The sequence below is a fragment of the Halichoerus grypus genome, chromosome 1 (assembly GCF_964656455.1).
Source record: "Halichoerus grypus chromosome 1, mHalGry1.hap1.1, whole genome shotgun sequence".
In the NCBI taxonomy this organism is placed as follows: domain Eukaryota; kingdom Metazoa; phylum Chordata; class Mammalia; order Carnivora; family Phocidae; genus Halichoerus; species Halichoerus grypus.
The window spans coordinates 46922581-46942676 of NC_135712.1; the positions used below are offsets into that span (position 1 = coordinate 46922581).

The following is a 20096-nucleotide window of genomic DNA, read 5'->3' on the forward strand; positions in this document are numbered from 1 at the left end:
GAAGGGTAGAGAATGGTAAATGGAAAATATCTGGTCCAGCGTAGTAGCTCATGGAGCTATGACAATTAGATGAATTAAGACATAAAGTGCTTAGAAAGGTACCTGAATCATGCTGTTGTTGTTACTGTTATTATTGTCCACATGATGCAAAAGTTTAAGTACGTCATCAGGGGTTCATGGACTCCCTAAGGTACATATATATATATAGACTGGGTTTAAGGACAAAGAACCCGTGCCTTCATTAAACTCTTTTCATTGTATGGTGAGCCTTCACAAAGTAGCCTTTAAACTTTTTTTTTCCCCTTCTAATCCAGTCTTCCCCAACCTTTTTACATCATGGCACCCATAGAAAATAGCAATATTTGTTCAACATTGGAGTGAAGAGATAAGGCTACCTTCAACCTGAAGCAACTGGCCCAGGGGCTCTGCCTGTCTCTAAGACTGAGGGAATCAGTATCTTAACATACCCATGCCAGGTGGAAAGTTCTGCTCAAATTTATTATCTACCCTGCATGCTGACACCAATTTAGCTTTCCTAAAACAGTAGTTCCATCACATCCTTTGCATCTAATGAACACTAATATCTGGAATTCTTGGTTGGATAGTCAAGATTAAGGCATGGAGTTGGAAGAGAACTCAAGAATCATATAATTTATTCCCTTTATTAGCAAAGTGAAACCCAGCAAGGTTAAATGACATGTCCAAAACAACATGCCAATCAATATCCATTGACAAGGTCGCTCAAGTACCACCTCCTTCATGAAGGCTTCTCGGTGCACCCTGCTGGGAAGTGAATTCTTCCTCTTGTAAACTCTCTTAATACTCATTTAGATATCATACAGAAAGAGGAAGAAGATAAAGATATTTTTCAACCTGAGCTTCTCCATGTTAGATGAAGTGATCAAATACTGGGGTAAAGAATTTTATAACAGACTAGTTTCTAAAGTAGGATGCCAATTCACTGATCAATAGAACAGTTAAATGGATGTACAACTTAGGTTGGCTAGTCAATATAATCTAGAGTCAATAAGCTTTCTTCTGTAAAGGACCAGGTATAAATACATTAGGGACACAGTCTCTGTTGCATGTTTCTTTTCTTTTCTTCCTTCCTTCCTTTCTTTCTGGTTGTTGGTGTGTTTTATTTTGTTGTTGTTTTTCAGCAATGCATTGAAAGCGTAAAAACTATCCTCACTTACTGGGTCAAAATAGGTGATAGGTTGCATTTGGCTGGGGGGTCTTAGTTGCTGACTTTTTATATCTGTCGCCAGAAAGGAAGCTGACTTGGGAAACAAACTTATCAGGTTGCTTAGTAAGTAAAACAATCAGAGTAAAGGAATTTCAAATTCAGTTAGGCAATCTATACATTGTCAGTGTCTACATGTGCCAGGTACTTTTCGTGGTCCTAGGGCCACAGGGCCACAGTGGTGAAATAGGAAAGATGCAATTCTAATCCCCAAGGAGGTGATTAGGGAGTGGGTGTGTGATAAGAGATGACTAAAGCATTTAAGAGAGTGACATAATGATTCTGACTATTTTCTGTGTGGAAGCAAGACTGAGGTGGGACAAGAGGAAACGCAAGAGAAAAGCAGGTTAGAAGACTATTACAGTGGCTCAGAAGAGAGATGATTACCTTACACCAAGGTTGTAGTGGCGGAAGTGATGAGAAGGTTGGTTAAATGGTTAGATTGGGGATATATTTTGGAGATAGATCCCTCCAAACTTACCAGTGAATCAGATGACAATGCAACCAGGAGGTGCTGCCACTTACTGAAGTGGAAGAGGTTAGAAGGTAAAAGGGGTTGAGATCCAGGGCACAAGAGGAAGACTGATCCTGGGATAAGATCAGGGACAGTGGGAAAGTGAACTCACATGGGAAAGGCAGCAGAACTGTCTGGAAGCTTTGAGTGTCATTTGAGATGTTGGGTCATTAATTGGAATTCTTAGTGAGTTCTTAAATAGCACCCAATTTAACTCTACTGAAAATGTCTTTTTCCTGTAAGTGGATTTTTCCCTTATCTTTTAAATTATGTAAATAAATATTATTAAATACCACAAAATATATGTAACATATCTATAAATTATAAAGCATAAGAATTTAATGCACATCTATGAACTCTCCACTCTACCTAAATTGGACATTTGCCAATAATTTACATTTACCTTTGCGCTTCTTAATCCCATCTCCTGGTTACTCCATATCCTAAATTTTGTGCTTACCATTCTCTTTCTTTAAAATCACGTATGTACTTTTTGATCTAAACAACTTTTGGTTTTCCCTGTATTTGAACTTTATAAAATGGCATCTGGCATTTTTAAACTCAGCATTATGTTTCCAAAATATATCCACGTAATTACATGTGTTGATTCATTTCCTATGCTTAATTGTACAGCTATACTATAATGTAGTTACCCATTTTCCTATAGAAACACATTTCGGTTGTTTCCACTTTTTTGCTATTACTAACAATGCTGCTGTGAATATTCTACAGTATCCAAGAGTTTCCCAAGTGTGTATAGTTAGGAGTGGAAATTGCTGGATCATAGGTGTGTAGATTTGTTGCAAATTGTGCCAAATTGCTTTTCCAAGTGGGTATTACCAATTTACATTCACACCAGTAAGGTGAAGGAATTCCCATTGATGCATGTACTCTCTAGAATTTGGTAATGTCAGACTTCCTTAATTTTGTCAATTTACTGCATGAAAAACAGTAACTCGTTGAGGTCTCTTTTTTATTTCCCAGGCTAGTAGGAGACAGAACATCATTTCATATGTTTATTGGTCATGATACTTCCTCTTCCATACTAGTATTTCTTACCTAACTTTCCTTCTCAATAACCTATCAATCCTATCTCTGCCACTTCACGTTGGAGGTAAGACAAGAAGTTCTGTAGGTCTTTTACCTGTAGTTAAGCAACAACTGACTCGCTTCTCCTGTTTCACAAAATGCGGTAGAAAACACAGTGGAGAAGGGTGTAAAGGAGACCGACTCTCAACTCCCCGGATCACTAGAGTCCTTTCCTGGGCGAGCACTTCCGGACCATCAACATTTTTCTTAACCCATACCATATAAAAAGAGCAGTACACAAATCTACAGCAAAGGTCATCAATCATGGTCATGAATTCTTGCGCACGTTTCCCCAAAGCAAACTAGACACACAGGCGCCCCAAAACACAGACACAAACGAAAACACAACCACGTGCTCTGGTCTTCTCCCGCTGCACAAGTCCTTTGAAACCTAACAGAGAAAAGTTGTCTTAGCATCCTGTTTCACACTTTCGTCAATAGCTTTTTGGCCAAAAAAAAAAAAAAAGTAAACAAAAAGTTTTGAAAGAAGTTACTTAAAAAGATAATAATCCTTTGGGGGGAGTTGCGTTTTCTTGTCTTTTTGCTTTTGTGAGGATTTATTTTGAGTTACCGGACAGAGCCTTCTCAGCAGCACTTGTATGGAAACTGCGACGAGATGGGCGCAGTGGCTGGGGAGGCGGGGCGGAGGTGTGACGTCATCGCCGTGGGGCGGAGGCGACGGTGTCTGAGGAAAGGCTCCGCGTGCTTGCTGCCAACGCTGGCCTCCCGGCTTGGAGGCAGCGAGAATACCTGCCACTGTCCGCTTTCCTTTGGTGGTCCGCTCACAGCTAGTCCCGCCTGGAGATGGCAGACGATCTTGGAGACGAGTGGTGGGAGAACCAGCCTGCAGGAGCAGACCGCAGCCCAGGTACCCACTCTGCCTGACCCCCCCACCATCACTCCTTCGGTGAGCCTCAGCCCGCGCCAGCCTCTGGCGGTCACGGCGTCTGGCCCCGCGGTGGTGTGCCCAGCTGTGGGAACGCGCGAGCATAGCGGATGAAGTGGTGCGAGAGCCTTGTAACTAGGGGAAGCAGTGTGACTTTAACTCAGCTCTGCCCCCTGTCAGGAACGACCCTTTTCCCAAGCTTTTCCTTTTACACATTTCCTTTTACATATTTCTTAATAGATAAGAGATTTTTCGTGAACTCAGGGAGTTTGGGCGTAGTCGTTAAGGGTAACTCCTGGATTAGATTCAGACTGCTTCTGTTCAAATCGAGACTCTGGCCCCTCTAATACTGTTTCGGCTCCTTTTCCCCATCTGTAAATTAAGAATAATCCAATTTCATAAGATTGTAATGAAGATTAAATAAACAATACAAATGATGCACTTTAGCATAGTGCTTGGCACATAAGATGTGCGAGGTAAATATAAGCTATGGTTTTTCTTGCTACCATCATCATCGTGTTATTTGGACTATTAAAGCCTGAAGGAGGTTTTAGATAGGGATCATCCTTTTGAACTCAACCATTTTATAGAAGAGGAATATAAGATCTAAAGATATCAAGTAACTTGACAAGTTCACATAGCTAGTTGGTGTCAGAAATAAGACTAGAATTTAGTTAACACAATTCAAACAACTTACTATGCTACGTGCACCCACTGCCAATGCAGTGGATATTTTATCCATAAGTAGATAGCATTAAGTAACTCCTCACCACAGGCTGACTTTGAACCTTTCAAGTTCCATGAAGCTTAATATACAGTTATGTGTTTTAATCATTCTTCAAAGTCTACCAGATTCTAAGATTTTTTTTTTTAGGACAAAACCAAAGTCTGATCCATGTCATATAGTCCACCAGGCACTGCACATGATTGACACTTGATACAAATATATTTGCTGCAAACATTAATTTTGAGGTATGTGTTGTGAAGTATCCATTAAAGCTGCAGAAATCTACAGGATTGTTTGCTGAAGGGTAGCCTTCGGGTACAAACTGAGTAGATGTCATTTTTAAAAAGGTAGCCAGTGTAATACTTACTCCATTAAACTTCCTGACTCTGTTGCTACTTTGTTTCTAGGAAATATCTCTTGCAGGCTGTAGTGTTCCACATTTACTTTAATAACCCTTTCCCGCCCCCCTCAACTCAGGTGTTTAAAGCTATATTTTATGGTGTGATTTAAGTAGAAGTCATTTAAGAAATAATTGAATTCCTTTTGAGTGGTAAAGGGGATCCTATTTCTTGATTCTAGCCCTGCCTCTTGCCTGTTACCAGCCATAGGTCTCTCAAGTTAGTCGCCCTCTAGAAGGAAAGAAATTAACGTGTATTGAGTGTCTGTTATGTGCCAGATATTTTCATAAACACAAATTCATTTAATCTTCATAACATGTTTAAAAGATAAGTAATTACTTTCATTTTTATAGATGAGAAACTGAGAAAAGTTCAGTAATGTTCTTAGAAATACACAGCAAGGAAGAGATCTGGGAAGAGGTTACACAAGTGTGCCTGAGTTTCAAAGTCATACTTTATCCACTATTACAATGTGGCTTTACTGGGCCTCAGTATCATGATCTGTAAAATGAGGGGTCCTTAGAGATCATCTTTTTAAGGGTTTTAACTAACCAACAGTTCTAAACATTGGATCTATAGCCTCCTTCATGTAAATTACCAGGATTCCCATCAAGATAGATATTAGAGTCACCCTGCTTCTTAGATTCCTTCTAGCTCTAAGATTAACATTTGAAAATTGCTGACTTTAAATGTATCAGGAGCATTTGCTTTGTTAACTGCTTTTAAGTATAGTGAGCATATAAGCTTCCTTGAGATATGCTTGATTATTTGTCGGTGATTTGCCTAAATAATCTGTATGGTATTTCCAATTCAGAAGAAATCACAACTGAACCAATTCAGATTTCCTGATTCTACCTATGTTAATAGGGGAAAGATCAGCCTAAAATGTGTGAACTGTATTTTTTTTTGAAGGTCATAGGAAAAATAGTGCCTTAAGTCAGAGAAAGGAAAGATAGTTTTAATGATGCCTTCATTTCTGTTGTGTACTATGCTACTTGCTTATAAAAGTAAACATCTTTCCTTACCATCTGCTTTCCATTCACACTTACAGTAGCAAGAAGCATTTAGCCATTTATTCAACAATCTACATCTACAACAAAGGCTCAACATTCATGGTCATGAATTCTTATGCATGTTTTCTAAAAGCAAACTATACAAACATACAGATTCCCAAACACTGATACACACTATGTAAAACATCTGTCTAACATATCCAGTTATCTACTTGTTGTCTAAGGAAATGTAGTTTTTGCTTGTCTCATGGCTTAGATGTGGTAAGTAACTCAGAGACTCTTACTAAAGCTCTTGATCTACATATGACCCTTTTTTGCATACATCTTATGGCTGTTCAGGACTTACACTCTTGTGCTAGAATCCTGCATTGTACTGGAGCCCAACATGGGACCTGGCACCTGGTTCCTGGGAGATATTAGCTGAATAAATGCATGCATGCGTGCTAGATGCTACAGAGTTCTTGGTGATCATGTATGTAGATAGACATATAATTTCTCACCCAATTAAATACTTTAAGAATGAAAGGCCATGCTATTAGAATTTTTCTGGGACTGTCCTAGTCTTCCTGGGATGTCACCCTATTGGCGTCATTATTGGTGATTGGAGTCATGGTCCAGGATAAGACAACTGAGAGTTGTGTCTGCTGAAGAGTGTGCAGCCAGTGTGCTCAGGTAACAGAGCCTAGGAGTCATTTAATGGCATCTGACATTTCATTTTACTTATTTCCTTATTCCTTGCTTACCTTAAGAAATTATTTGAAGTGACTCATAGTAAACAATACATGCATTAGAATTGTAATTGCAAAACCTTAATGCTAAAGTGAATAGATACAATGCCTGAGGTTTCATGTACTTGACCAAACTGGGCACTTTCTCAGTACGTTGCTTGAAAACTGAGAATGTCATTCCCAGCAGAGATTTTGTTACTTGTAGAGCAGAGCCATGAGTTTTTGCAGTTGGAGTTGGTCACTTGATCATTCACTTACTGAAGAGAATATTGATTGTTTTCCCTTTTTATTCCAATAATATGCCTATTAAGTTACCAAGTCAAGTGTCCAGCAGGTAGCAGGGTATATGAATCTGGAGCTTCAGGGTTGGGTCAAGGCTCAAGATAAGAGATTTAGGAATGACTGGCACATGTATAGCTTACTTTTTTTAAAAAAAGATTTTATTTATTTAGAGAGAGAGAGAGTGAGCAGGGGAGGAATAGAGGGAGAGAGAGAGAATTTCAAGCAGAGTCCCCACTGAGCGCGGATCCTGGCAAGGCTTGCTCTCATGACCCTGAGATCATGACCTGATCTGAAATCAAGAGTCAGACACTCAACCGACTGAGCCACCCAGGCACCCCTACAGCTTACTTTTAAAGAGGATGTTTTAGCAATATGCCAAATTCTCAGCCTTTATTTTTTGAGGAGGGTTTTTCATATGCTTCCCTAGCGTATTCTGAATCTTTGATTTCATCTCTTACCAAGCATCTAACTAGAAAAATGAAGTGTGAACACACTTCTATGTACAGTTTAGAGACACAGTAGATAATAATACTAACTTGCATTTGTTGAGTGGTGGTTATGTGCCAGATACTATTTTGATTGCTTTATGTGTACTAGCTCATTTACTCTTCACAAGTACACCATGACATAGTTACTATTATCCCCATTTTACAGGTGAGGAAATTGAGGCACTAAGTGGTTAAGTGATTTGCCCAATGTTATTTAGTTGGTAAGTGGGGAGGCTGTGATTCATAGGCAGGCAATCTGAAACCAGTCTGTGCACTTAAATTTCTCAAAGATAATTGTTCTGATTATCAATGGTAAGAATCTCATCTCTAAAATAACAATCCTTTATCAATTAAAAGAGGCTCATAGTTTATAAACCCTTTTATTTATATACATCATTGGTGTCAAATTGTGTCTCTTAACTCTTGCTCTCCTAAAGTTTACTCTTCTAGAGAACACTGATTACTCAGAGATACAAATAAGCAGGTATCATTGGGCTTTGAGAACAGTCTTCGCCAGGAAGTCAAACTTGATCCTAGAGCTCAAGACTCACACACCTGGCTGTCTTCTTGAAGTCTACTTATTTACTAGGAATGTCAATGCAAATGAAAGCCAACACTTACCCAAACAAAGGCCCTCCTGTCTGATCTATTAAGTCTTGTCTTTAGCTCTAAGTCATCCTGAATACTTTTTTTTTCCATTTTTCTCCTCTGTTAACTCCATCAAAGTACATGTTATCATCCTCATTTGCCTTAACTACTGCAGTAAACTCCTAACAGGGCTCCCGGTTTCTGTCTTATCCCTATTTGGACTGTTCTTCAATTAGCAGCTTGAGTGATCAGATCTCATTCATTCCTAAACCCTCCAGTGGCTTCCGTCTGACACGTATAATACAACCCAGGTTACTCATCAGGACTGATATCTGCCACATCTTCTACTACTTACTCCCCTGTAATTTATGCTCTTCCACTCACACTAGCCTTTATTTTGTGCCTCAGTAGGCCAAGTTCATTCTGTCTTAGCCCTTTGCAATAGGTGTTCCTTTTTCTTTCTGGGCTCTCCTGTATTTCAAATGGCTAGCCTTTTCTTAGAACATTAAGACCACAGTTCAGACATCACCAAAAGAGAAGCATTTCCTGGTCAGCCAGTCTAAAGTAGCCATCTAGTTGCTCTATTACAGTATCACATTATGGTAATTCTTAGCAGAGCACTTATCACCAACTATTATTTGCCTTGTTAAATTATTACATTCTGGTATGATCCCCCACACTAGAATGTAAGCTCCATGTGAGCAGGGATTTGTTTATCTAGTTCTTTGCTGTATAGTCAGTGCCTAGAGTAGTATCTGGGTCCTTGGAAGGCACTCATTAAGAATTTGTTCATTAAGTAATTGATTGTTAATGTTTCATAGCCACATCTTGAAGACCTCAACATAGGAGTTCCACATCTAAAGAAATTTAGTTAACTGGAAGAATTGTCAAAATCTTGCTTAGGCTTTTGACAGATTTGACAGGTACTGCATCTCTCTTTCTGAAAATACATAGAAAATCCTTTTTGTATAACTGTGTCTACTAACCTTATTCTAACCATATTTGAATTTAGTTTTATAAATTTTGTTTTGAAAGGGGAAAACAGACTTCTGCTTTATAATGAGCTGATATTTCCTAATGGTGACAGCTTTTGTTGCCTAGAATCAATGTGATTATTATTTTGTTTGAGATTGCTGAAATGAGCATTTAAAATTTTTGTTGTTGTTGTATTATCATTTTATAACATCTCCTTCAAATCACGTTGCTTTATCTATGCTGAATTCCTCCTAGAAATGATGAAGTAGAGGAATACCTTGGATCTTTTAAACCTGAATAATTCAAGTGTTTGGTTTCTTCCCCTCTTCTCACACCAAAGTTAGGCCTTTACAGTATTAATTTTACCTATAGGCAGCATGCATAGTAGATGTAAAGTAGTAGTAAAACATTGCCTCTGATATAGAATTCAGGCTTGGAATATTGGTAGTATATTTTGATAACAAACAACAGAGAATCAACTTCAAAATGATTTATTGAACTCTCATGCTTGGCCCTATTTTAGACACTGTGGTGGAATTAGAGGATAAAACATATGCTTACATTGTAGAATTTATACATCAGTGTGGTTCAACCAAAATGCAAGTAATGTTACTTTAAGACAGATGTTCAAGGGCGAAAAACAGGGACAGGATAAATTTTAAAAGGTGAGAGCAAGGAAAGAAGAAAGGACACATGCTACATCAATAGTCAGTATTCTGTATTTGAAGACTGTGTAACAAATGGACCCACAGAGAACCTTCATGGGCTACTTTTACTTTATTGTATACAATTTCAATAGTTCTTACAAGTGATTAAACAAGTGGTTCTTGACAACAATTGTGTTTAAAGGTACAAATATATACATCTTTCTCCAACTACATGCACAGTAGTTCTGCTATCATTTTGCTAAATGTCTATGAATCTCTTGAAAAATACCAGGAATTTGGAAGGCCTAGAAAAACTTCCATTTCCCCTCTCAGATTCAACAGCAACATTGTTTTGTGGCACAAATCCTTTGACCTGTTCTTATCTGATGTTCTTTAGTTGAACACTTTAGTGCATTCATAGAATTATACATTTTACTAAATGTGTCACAAACAGCTTGAAATATAGTTTCCCTGTTTTCATCAGCTTTCAAAAAATTCTTAGTTCTTAAATTACTAGTTTTTTTTTTTAATTAGTTGATTAAGCTCTTAAGCTCATGTTCCTGAGTTCCTTGCTAGTCTAATTCACACTAGGCCAGAGATCAGAAACTTTCTTTGTAAAAAGCCAGGTAGTAAATATTTTAGGCTTTGCTGTCCAGTCACTGTCACTACTCAACTCTGCCATTGTGGCATAAAGCAAGCATACATAATAAATATGTAAACAAAAGAGTGTGGCTGTGTTCCAATAAAACTTTTTCTATGGACAATGAAAATTGATTTTCATGTAATTTTCACATTTTGTAAAATATTCATCATCTGATTTTTTTTCTACTATTTAAAAATGTAAATACTATTCTTAACTTGCAGGATATACAGAAACAAACAGTGGGCTGAATTTGATCTGCGGGCTGCAGTTTGCATACCCCTGCCCCAGATTCAGTGTCAGAACCTGAGTTGTATGTCCCATGTCCCCTAGAACAGGAATTTGAAACATATCCCAGAGAGAATTGCATTTTACATCAAATACTCCATTACTTAGTCCATCATTATCAGTCATATATTAGATCAGTCACATTTCTGTTAAAAATCAGATACTTTATTCAAGTAGTTAAAAGGACATTAGTTCAGAAATCACTGCAGCTAAATAAATGAAGGGCTGAGGAAACCCTCCAGCAGAAAAGTATCAGGTTATTAAAATTCTTGTTACAAATTGGATTTGTTTTTTTCACTTGGACTTTTATCTGCTTTCTTTTAAAAACTTAGTAAAGTAACTCCAGAATTAGGATAGCTTCTTTTATTTTTGCTGTTTTTTAGAGGAGCCACATTTCTGCAGAAATAGGATTATTCTCAGGAAATAGGATTCTTTATGTTTCAGTTGTGTTATAGATCAAACACCATTGTGTTAAACTCCAAATAGTATTCCCAGTTCTAAGCTACTTATGCATTTTTATTGTGTTACATATTGCTTTAAAATAAGCATGGTTTTTGGTTGGTAATCCTCTTGTTAAAATAGACTTTGTTATTTTAAAGATTTTTGTCTTATTGGGATTAGAACTGTTACCATTTAAATATGGGTTTCGCTGCTTGCCATAGAAGTGTAGCTATTTTCCGACTCTTTTTTAGTACTTTGTATCTTTTTTTTTAATTTTTTTTTTTTTTAAGATTTTATTTATTTGCGAGAGAGAGAATGAGAGACAGAGAGCATGAGAGGGAGGAGGGTCAGAGGGAGAAGCAGACTCCCTGCTGAGCAGGAAGCCCGATGTGGGACTCGATCCCGGGACTCCAGGATCATGACCTGAGCTGAAGGCAGTCGCTTAACCAACTGAGCCACCCAGGCGCCCTAGTACTTTGTATCTTGTACCTTGTCCTTCTTTTTTTGCTTTCTCCTGAACTTATGCCATCTTGGCGTGAAAATGTACTTTAAGAAGTCTCCTAACCTAGGAGAAAACAATTTAAAAATGTCCAACATACAACATATTTTGTGCTCTTCAAGGTAAAAATGTTCGCAGTGTCTTTTGTTTTTCTGGGAGTATTTCATGCTTGTTTTTCCTGTTTTATGCTTTTCAGTCTGTTTGGTGTCCACTTTAGGAGGTCCAGTGTTTTTTTTCTTTCCATTAGCATAATTATCAATCTTGAATGTCAGTCACCTGGCATAACTGCTTTTCCTCTATCAAATACCACTGCCATCTCCTAGCAATTTTCTCACGTCTTGACTGAATGGTCCTTCTCTCCATCATTCACTCATCCTCTGTTCATTTAACATTACCTGCATATTGCAGGTACCACACTAAGCACCCTACACATGTTCCCACTGTACCATTCACCTGTTACTACCCTGCACTTCCTTCTGAACTGTTTCTCTTGTATGTTTGTCTTAGAACTTCGTCACCTTTTTTTGGTCACTTCCTCCCACTATTTCTCCTACTGCTTTTCAGCTTAGACTTTTCCATTTCAGGCTTTTAATTCACGTGACCTCCCCTATCTTCTTCCTCTGCCACTTCCCTGTTGGGACTGCTGCACGTCATCCCTCTCTTTGGCTGCATTGCTCAATGCTACCCAGAATTCCAGCTTCTTTTCCTCCTCCTTGAAATTGGAGTGAGTCCAGGGGTATTTGTACAGTGACATGAGCACATTGAAGCAGGCTTGGCTGGATGAGTGTGGAGAATGGCAGTTCCTTTGCTCCTACTCTGCTGGCTCAGTCCCAGGATAGCTGGCTAAAGCACTGTCCTTCCAGGATTTCTTCCAGGATCATGTCTCCAGTTCTCGGTGCAGGATCACAGAGAACCTTGCATCATGCTCTTCACAGAATTTTTTCTTTCTGACTGAAGCTTTATATAATATAACTGTGTCTCATGTCAAAAATGCCTTGTCTTATAACATTGTGTTGCTCTGTCCACACTGATTTATAAACATACCTTTCTCTTAACTCAATGAGAGAGTTTTAAGTGTGATGAAAAGAATTACTTCAGCTTACTACTGCCAGAGGCCTGAGTCCCACCTTGTAGATGACTGATTGAATTCAGTCATGGGTTATCAGAACTAGAAGGAATCTGAAGAATTATTCAGTTCTCCTGTTTTATATATGAGAAACTCAAGGCTCAGACTGATGAATGCCAAGCTCATTGTCAAATGAGTAAAAAGCTAGGATTGGAATTTGAGTCTTTTGCTGAATCAACTGTGTTTTTCTGTAACACTGATTCATTGAAGTGATATAATTAAACAATGTCTGATGAGATGATAAATTTTTGTCTTTGTTTTTTTTTAAACACCTAGGACAGTGATTCTTATCTCCCTAAAAGATCTCAGTATTAATGACCTTTGACTCTTAAATGTCCTGATGGCTTTAGAAAGCAAAAATACCTGTCTAAAATGGTTTTCATAATAAGCCTAGCAATATGATTCCATGGCCTGGCATATATAGGAGGGGCAACTTACTAGAAGAAGTGAGACAGAAGACTAAGTGCCAGCAGTCAGGTGTGCATATTACACCAGTGATAATCAGGTCTGTCACACAAAGGATGTGTTCACCCATCACTCATTTTTGTTGTTCTTTCTTCCATGTACTAAGAATTACCACTTTTTTTTCCTTCTCCTGGTGTAAAGAAATTATAGTTTTAGACCTTAAATTATGATTTAAGTTGTCCTGCCATTTTGATGGAAATAATCTGATTTTCTTGAAGGAGATTAGGAATTCTTGCTGGCATATCTTCTTAGCAAAATATGATTCAATAAAGTTCTGTGAAATGAAAGAGTTACTTCTGAGTTCACCAGAAAACTTTTGAGCTGTTCTCATGAATTCAGTCCTATCCCATGCTAATGATAGATGGTCCAAATTTGGGCTGGATTGTAAGTAGAATGAGGAATTGGAAGGATTTGGCCTGTTTGTATGTATATGCCTATACACACATATAGGTAAAATAAATGTAGATGTGCTGCTCTTTCAGGATGCTATTCACCAGGTCCAGCAACCTGTGAATGAACTATTCGTCATTTTGCTGCTTCACCATTTCTTAGAGACATGACCTTTCCTCTTTGGCCTTCATACTGGTAATTATAGCTTTCCGGATGTTTCTGTAGGTGGATGTATCCAGATAGTGCATTGGCATGACTTACCTTTTCCCTCCCATGTGGAGAAAAGTGTTAGAGGTGACAGTCCTTATGATGTGTAGCTTCCCACAGCCAGTGTAGTGACTGGGCTTATCCATAGGCCCTGTGGGAGCTTTAGGGAAAAGCTTAGTGTTGCCTGTAGATTTTGGTTTAGGGATCCGTGTTGGGATTCTCTGCTTGCATACCTCCTTGATCTTGAATTAAACAGAAGAACAAAAGGTAGTTAATGGTACAGTTGGTGGAGAAGCAGACATTGTTCAGCTTGGAGGATTTGGCTTCTTTGGAAGCACTAGGTTCTGGGGATACATCAGATATAAAGACTTTCAAGTTGAAGAAAAAAATTTAGTAAAGCAATTCTGCTAACATGTGCTGAGTGTGTGCTATGCAAGGCCCTCAACAGTAGATAGCACTAAACACAGAGATAAGTTGCTTTCCGGCAATCATAGTATAGTGGGACGTAAGCAAGAGGAGTGTCTCAAATTAATCTCAAAGCATCATGAGGTTGTCAAAGAAAGGTTAATTTCAGTTGAGGGGTCTAAGAGCTTCATGAAGAAAGTAGCATTTGACTTGGGCCTCTAAAGACTTAGGATTTTCAATAGCAGGAATGAGAGAGCATTCTAGAGTAAAGGAATACTTTTGGCAGCAGGATGAGGGAATATTTTTGGCAGTGTCCCTGAGATAGGAAATCAGAAACAGTTGAAAAATGGAGTGACTTCAAATTAGGTTGTATTTGACAGGTGAAATGGGACTGTAGACTGGGCCTAGATGGGGAAAATTGTACCTGATTCTATAGACTGTACATGCTGGAGGGGATGGAGGGGAATAGGAAGGGAAAAGGCTGGGGGAAGACACATTATGGAGGTAGAATTGTATTAATATTTGTTCCCTGTTAATATATGAAGAGTGAGAGAGGAGTCACAGATAGGTTGAATGATCTGGACTGGGAGAGTGGGTTGTAGAGTGTGAAAGAGTGTGATTGAGTTCACATTCACCTAAAAAATACACACTTATTTTCATTTGTTAAGGAAAAATACTCTTGGATAAGAATACTTGTTGGTAAAGAAATGGGAAAAAGTTCTCAGCTAACTGTAGTTCTCCCATTATAATCCACAGTTTCTGGTGATGATTATTTTCCCCCTCTTTGGTTGCATCATCCTTTCTTTCCTATGAGCTCAAAAATATAAATCTTTTGAAAATGCATTGCAGTTTTCATCATAGATTACTAATACTGTTTTTATGGGAACCCTTCTTATATTATTTTTCATTCTACAGAAATTTGTTTCCATGTTTTTATAGTACTGATAAAGTGCAGTTAAGTCTCTTTATGTAAACATTTAGTTACTTAAAATGCCCTTTAACTTTTAAAGCAACCATATTTAGATTTTCAAATAAACAGTACATAGACTTAGCTAACAATATGAGGATTGCTAGAAGAGTTTTTGGACTTTCATATTGACATTTTTTTTAATACTTAATCCTAAACATAACAAGTGAGATGTTGATACTCTGATATCAGTCTCCTCCTTATCTAGATGGTATTCCTACCTTTCAACCTGTCCTCATGGTCTCATCTTCAGTGCTGAAATGCTCATTCAACATTTTTACCTTTCAAATAGGCAGAACCTTTTTTTTTTAAATTATGTTAGTCACCATATAGTACATCATTAGTTTTTGATGTAGTGTTCCATGATTCATTGTGTATAACACCCAGTGCTCCATACAATATGTGCCCTTCTTAATACGCATCACCAGGCTAACCCATCCCTCCCACCTCCCTCCCCTCTAAAACCCTCAGTTTGTTTCCTGGAGTCCTCATGGTTCGTCTCCCCCTCCAACTTCCCCCCCCCTTCATTTTTCCCTTCCTTCTCTTAATGTCCTCCATGCTGTTCCTTATGTTCCACAAATAAGTGAAACCATATGATAATTGACTTTCTCTGCTTGACTTATTTCACTTAGCATAATCTTTTTAAAAAAAAAATAATAAAACTCAGTGCCTAGTAAGGGTTTGGTGAGATGGGCGACCTTGGTGATGATTACAATAGTAGTTTGGTAGAGTGTATCAAGATACCTAAAACTCACACTCTGTGACTCATTCATTTTATTGCTAGGAATCTTTTCTAGGAAATAATTAGAGATGTAGGCAAGGCTAATCACTTTTGCATTATTTATAACAAAAGTTTACACTATATATTACACTATAATCACAAGAAAGTATTATACTGTCTTGAAATGATGCTTTTGAAGATACAGGAAAATGCTTATTCAGAAATGTTAAAAGCTGAATTAAAATCTATATATGTGCTTTAACTATGTATGTTTGAAGAGAAAATACTAGGAGAAAATATACCAGTGCTGTCAGTGGGTAACTGGTTAGTGAAGTTATAGGTGTTTTTTATTTTTCTTCTATTTTCTATATTTTCTACAATAAGTATACAATTACAAAAAGCAACACTAAGTTATATTAAGAGATTAAAAAAAGAAGGAAACACTTCAGAGATCAGAACATTTATGTGCATATCAACCATATTTTCCCAACCATGAGCAGTAGCAGCTGCAACTGAAATCAGTAATGGACTAATTCAAGTTATCTGATCTTGTCACCATAGCAAATAATAGCCTTTCCAAGATGGGTTTCTGCAATGTCCTTTAACTTTGTCAAGATTTAGATTGGTTCTCCTATTGTACAAAAATCTGTTGGAATCCTATTTAAATTGTAGATTCCTGGGCCTTCCCCCTAGAAATTATAATTCATTTGTCTATGGATGTGCCCAGACATCCTCAATTTTAATAAACTCTCAGGCTGATTCATCTGATGCAAGTGGTCAGGCTGCCACACTTCGAGAAACACTGCCATAGTTGAACCTCCTTTAGAAGTAAGTTTTAAGTTGTGGCATGCCTGGCTGGCTCAGTTGGTGGAGCGTCGGACTCTTGATCTCGGGGTTATAAGTTCAAGTCCTGCATTGGGTTTACTTAAAAATTACTTAAAAATAAAATCTTAAAGGGGTGCCTGGGTGGCACCATCGATTAAGCATCCAACTCTTGGTTTCTGCTCAGGTCGTGATCTCAGGGTTGTGAGATCCAGCCCCATGTGGGGCTGTGGGCTCAGCGCAGAGTCTGCTTGGGTTTCTCTCTCCCTGCCCCTCTAAGCCGCCCCCCCCCCCGCACTTGCATGCTTTCTCTCTTTCTCTCTATCTCTCTAAAATAAATAAATCTTTTTAAAAAAATCTTAAAAAGGAAAAGAAAGAAGAAATAAGCTTTAAGTTTTCTTTCACCTGGAACTCTGGCCTGCCTGGGTGTGGGAGGTTCAATGGTTTTCCTCAACCTGTGGGGCTTTTAAAACGCTGCAGCTGTCCACATCCCTTCTTAGAACCTACTGACTCCGATTGTCTAGGAGTGTGGAATATGGGCATGTGAATTTTTAATAACTGCAGGTTATTCAGAACTGAAATCCCTGTGATAAACCAATTGGAATAGGAACACAATATTGGTGGGGCTTGTTTGTTTTACACTATATTGTTATGCTTTGGTGAAGACAACGTGGCTTGGGATGATGGTCATAGGTGGGGTCAGTTGCCGGAAAGTTACTGGGCTCCCATTGTTTCTAGACCATTGATGGTGCAAGCCAATTTTGTGTCTTCTTAACTCTGATTGCACTACATAGTTTTTACCTCTAGATGGCAGCAAAGGCTAGTTATTTTATTAGAACAGTCCTAAATGTCATTCGCCTATCTTTTAAAAAATGATTCGATGTGTTTTTTTATTTTTTCCTGTATGAATTTTATACTTGGACATATTTCAGTAAATGAGATATGGAGCTTTAAAATGTGTCATCTCTTGAATCATTTTTATAGAACATTATGTCAAATAGCTCCAAGAAAGTTTTGTCCAAATTTGGAGTGCATATTGCAGGCGGAATCTATGCATATGTCTGTTTTAAGACCACACAGTAAATGTTCTACTCAGAGTTGGAGGCTCCTGGGTTCCATCAGAAAGCAGATGTCTTGGAGGAGATTAAGCTAGTTGGAAAGCTCATTCATAGAAGAAAATAATTTTTTTTTTTTTTTAATGTTTAACTCAGTTCAACATGGAAATTGGGATTTGGAATGGATTACAGGTCTGAGGATGCCAAATTCAGTGAGGCAGAGGCATTGGTTTTATCTAGGGAGCAGGAGAAAGAAACGGAGTACATGTGTGGAATGTATTCACTAAATTCTTGAAATGTTGGCTTACTTGGTCCACAGTTTCTAAAAAGAAACCAAGCAATCTACAAGACTCCCTGGTTACAGCAAGTCATTAAATGATATTGAGCCTTTGTGACCAAAAGAAGTGCCGAAAGGTGAAAATGTTTTCAGTTTTATTTGAAGTCTCAATTATGTAGCCCAATTTCTACTTGATGCTTGTGCTCTTTCATATTATCATGGAGGGTAAACATCTGAAAGCATACCAGAACAAAATCAGCATTTATGGGGAAGCTATTAGATCCTAGTTAGACAGCTGGAGTCAGGATGTTCCCTTTTCTGTAAATGAAATTAATTTTGTAAGTGCTTTGAACTTTTGGGAGATGTATTGGCAACATATTATCTAAGAAAACAGTGTTCCCTCAGGAGTGTTCCTGACTCCAAGGACTGCACAGGCCCTCAGTACACCTTTAGCTCTAGAGGTTGAAAGACTCAAAGCTCCCAAAGACCTCCTATCATTTTGATATGTGGTTATTGGGGTGATGCAGGGTGGGGGTAGATTCAGTGCTGTCTGACTCCCTCAGGGACCCAGCTGTGTTATCAGAATAACAGTATTTTGTATTTTTGTTTTTATCTCTTTTTAATGGGAAAGTGCATAAGTGATTATGATAGATGTGATGAAAAGGAGGAAATGATAAACTGGAAAAAAACATCTTTGAAATATTATTGCCTTCATTTCTTTTGTCTTTTGTATTGTTTGGTAAATCACTACTAATTCGTATAAAGAAAAAAAAATGGAAATGACAGATAATGAATTTGGCAGATAGCCTGGAGTTTCATAAACTGCTTTGGGTTTTTTCTCTTGATTTTCTCAGAACTTCCTCATTATACAATAAAACTTTATCACTATAGATTTTACAGTTTTATATAGTGAGAGGTCCTTCAAAAGGAAACCCTATAGTTGGATTCGTTCATTTCTGTTAACCTCCTGTGAGAAAACGTTTGGTTTTAAATACTTGCAGTGCTATGATTTCTATTAAAGAGTTGTCTAGTTTCTGAGGAGGTTGATGCCTTTATTTTATAATGTAATATGCTTTGTGGTTGTACCTAGTTATATCCCAGTCTCTCTGTGGTAATTATACCATGGGCAGTGAGGACAATCCAAGAATAAACATTGAAATACAGTTTTCAAAAATCCTTCCTAACCCAGTTGTTTCCATTTTGTACCCAGACACATAGCATCACATATAGAAATAGTATGCTAAGGTAAAATGTACTAACCTTGAAGTGTTGTCTTCCTTGTTTGTCTCCTTTCTTTTCCTTTTTTTTTTAAGATTTTATTTTTAAATAATTTCTACATCCAATGTGGGGCTCAAACACAACCCCGAGATCAAGAGTCGCATGCTCTACCGACTGAGCTAGCCAGGCGTCCCGTCCCCTTTCTTTTTATTCATCTGTCAGATTTTTTACCTCAGGTTTTGTTTTGTTTTGTTTTTTTCTTTTTTGGTGATCTTCCCACCCCTTCTTTCTCATTTCTTCATTTGCACCCATTTAAGTTTTTTCAGTTGTTCACAGGCTTACATTTTACAACAGCCTTGGGTCAGCAGTTAGAGCAGAAGCTGTGATGCCAGATAGACTTGGGTCTGCATTCTGGTTCTGGCACCAACTAGCTGTGTGTCCTCAGGCAAACCATTTAGCTATTCAGACTTCAGTTTCCTCATCTGTGATACTTATCTGGGTATTAGAGTATTACTTTACTGTTCTTTGGGGAGTAGGAAAGACCCTGGCCCATCAAAGTTCCTGATAAGTGTTTGTTGTTACTAATGTTAGCGGTATGAACTTTGTCTTTTTCCTTATATTTGTTCTTAAGATGCGTATTTCTTGATTATAATCATAACTTTTTTTCTTTGGTTATTTCATCTTCCTTGTTTTTCTGCTTTACCCTCTCCTATTAATTATTGGAGACATGTTAGCAAGTTGAGGCAGCCGACCAAGCAGTACTGTGTTTACTGGGCCGAGTTTCTAAGCAGTTCTGACCCAGAAAAGGATCTCTTCACACAACCTTTTCCTTCTTTATCCTACTTGGTCTGGTCATCATCTTTCTTTTTTAGAGTACCTGAAAACATACTATTTTCTACTTTTTTCTCTTTTCCTATCTTTTAATTGAAAAATGAAATGAAGTCCTGTGGCCCTGACATTCTGAGTCTATGAAAAGAACAAATGCAAGCCCGCTCTG

The 20096-nt window shown here is 37.9% G+C and overlaps 2 protein-coding genes across 8 annotated transcripts in view; one reads left to right on the plus strand and one right to left on the minus strand.

Annotated features, from left to right (window-relative positions):
- Nucleotides 1-3499: 3499 nt before the first annotated feature.
- CMSS1 (cms1 ribosomal small subunit homolog) overlaps nt 3500-20096 on the plus strand; it is a 373552-nt gene continuing 356955 nt past the window's right edge. For 4 of the 7 annotated variants that reach the window (XM_078064673.1, XM_078064732.1, XM_036109726.2 and 1 more), the window contains exon 1: nt 3500-3714. Coding sequence is in view for 1 of the 7 variants with exons in the window: in XM_036109721.2 (XP_035965614.2) it covers nt 3651-3714 (64 nt within the window). In the remaining 6 variants the exon portion in view is untranslated. Of the gene's footprint in view, nt 3754-20096 lie in introns of all 7 variants that reach the window. The other 3 variants (XM_036109724.2, XM_078064770.1, XM_078064606.1) reach the window with 3 other exon arrangements.
- LOC118546771 (filamin A-interacting protein 1-like) overlaps nt 9407-20096 on the minus strand; it is a 111688-nt gene continuing 100998 nt past the window's right edge. Inside the window, exon 4 of the mRNA XM_078064822.1 lies at nt 9407-13876. Coding sequence (XP_077920948.1) covers nt 13732-13876 — 145 coding nt within the window. The 3' untranslated portion in view covers nt 9407-13731. The remainder of the gene's footprint in view (nt 13877-20096) is intronic.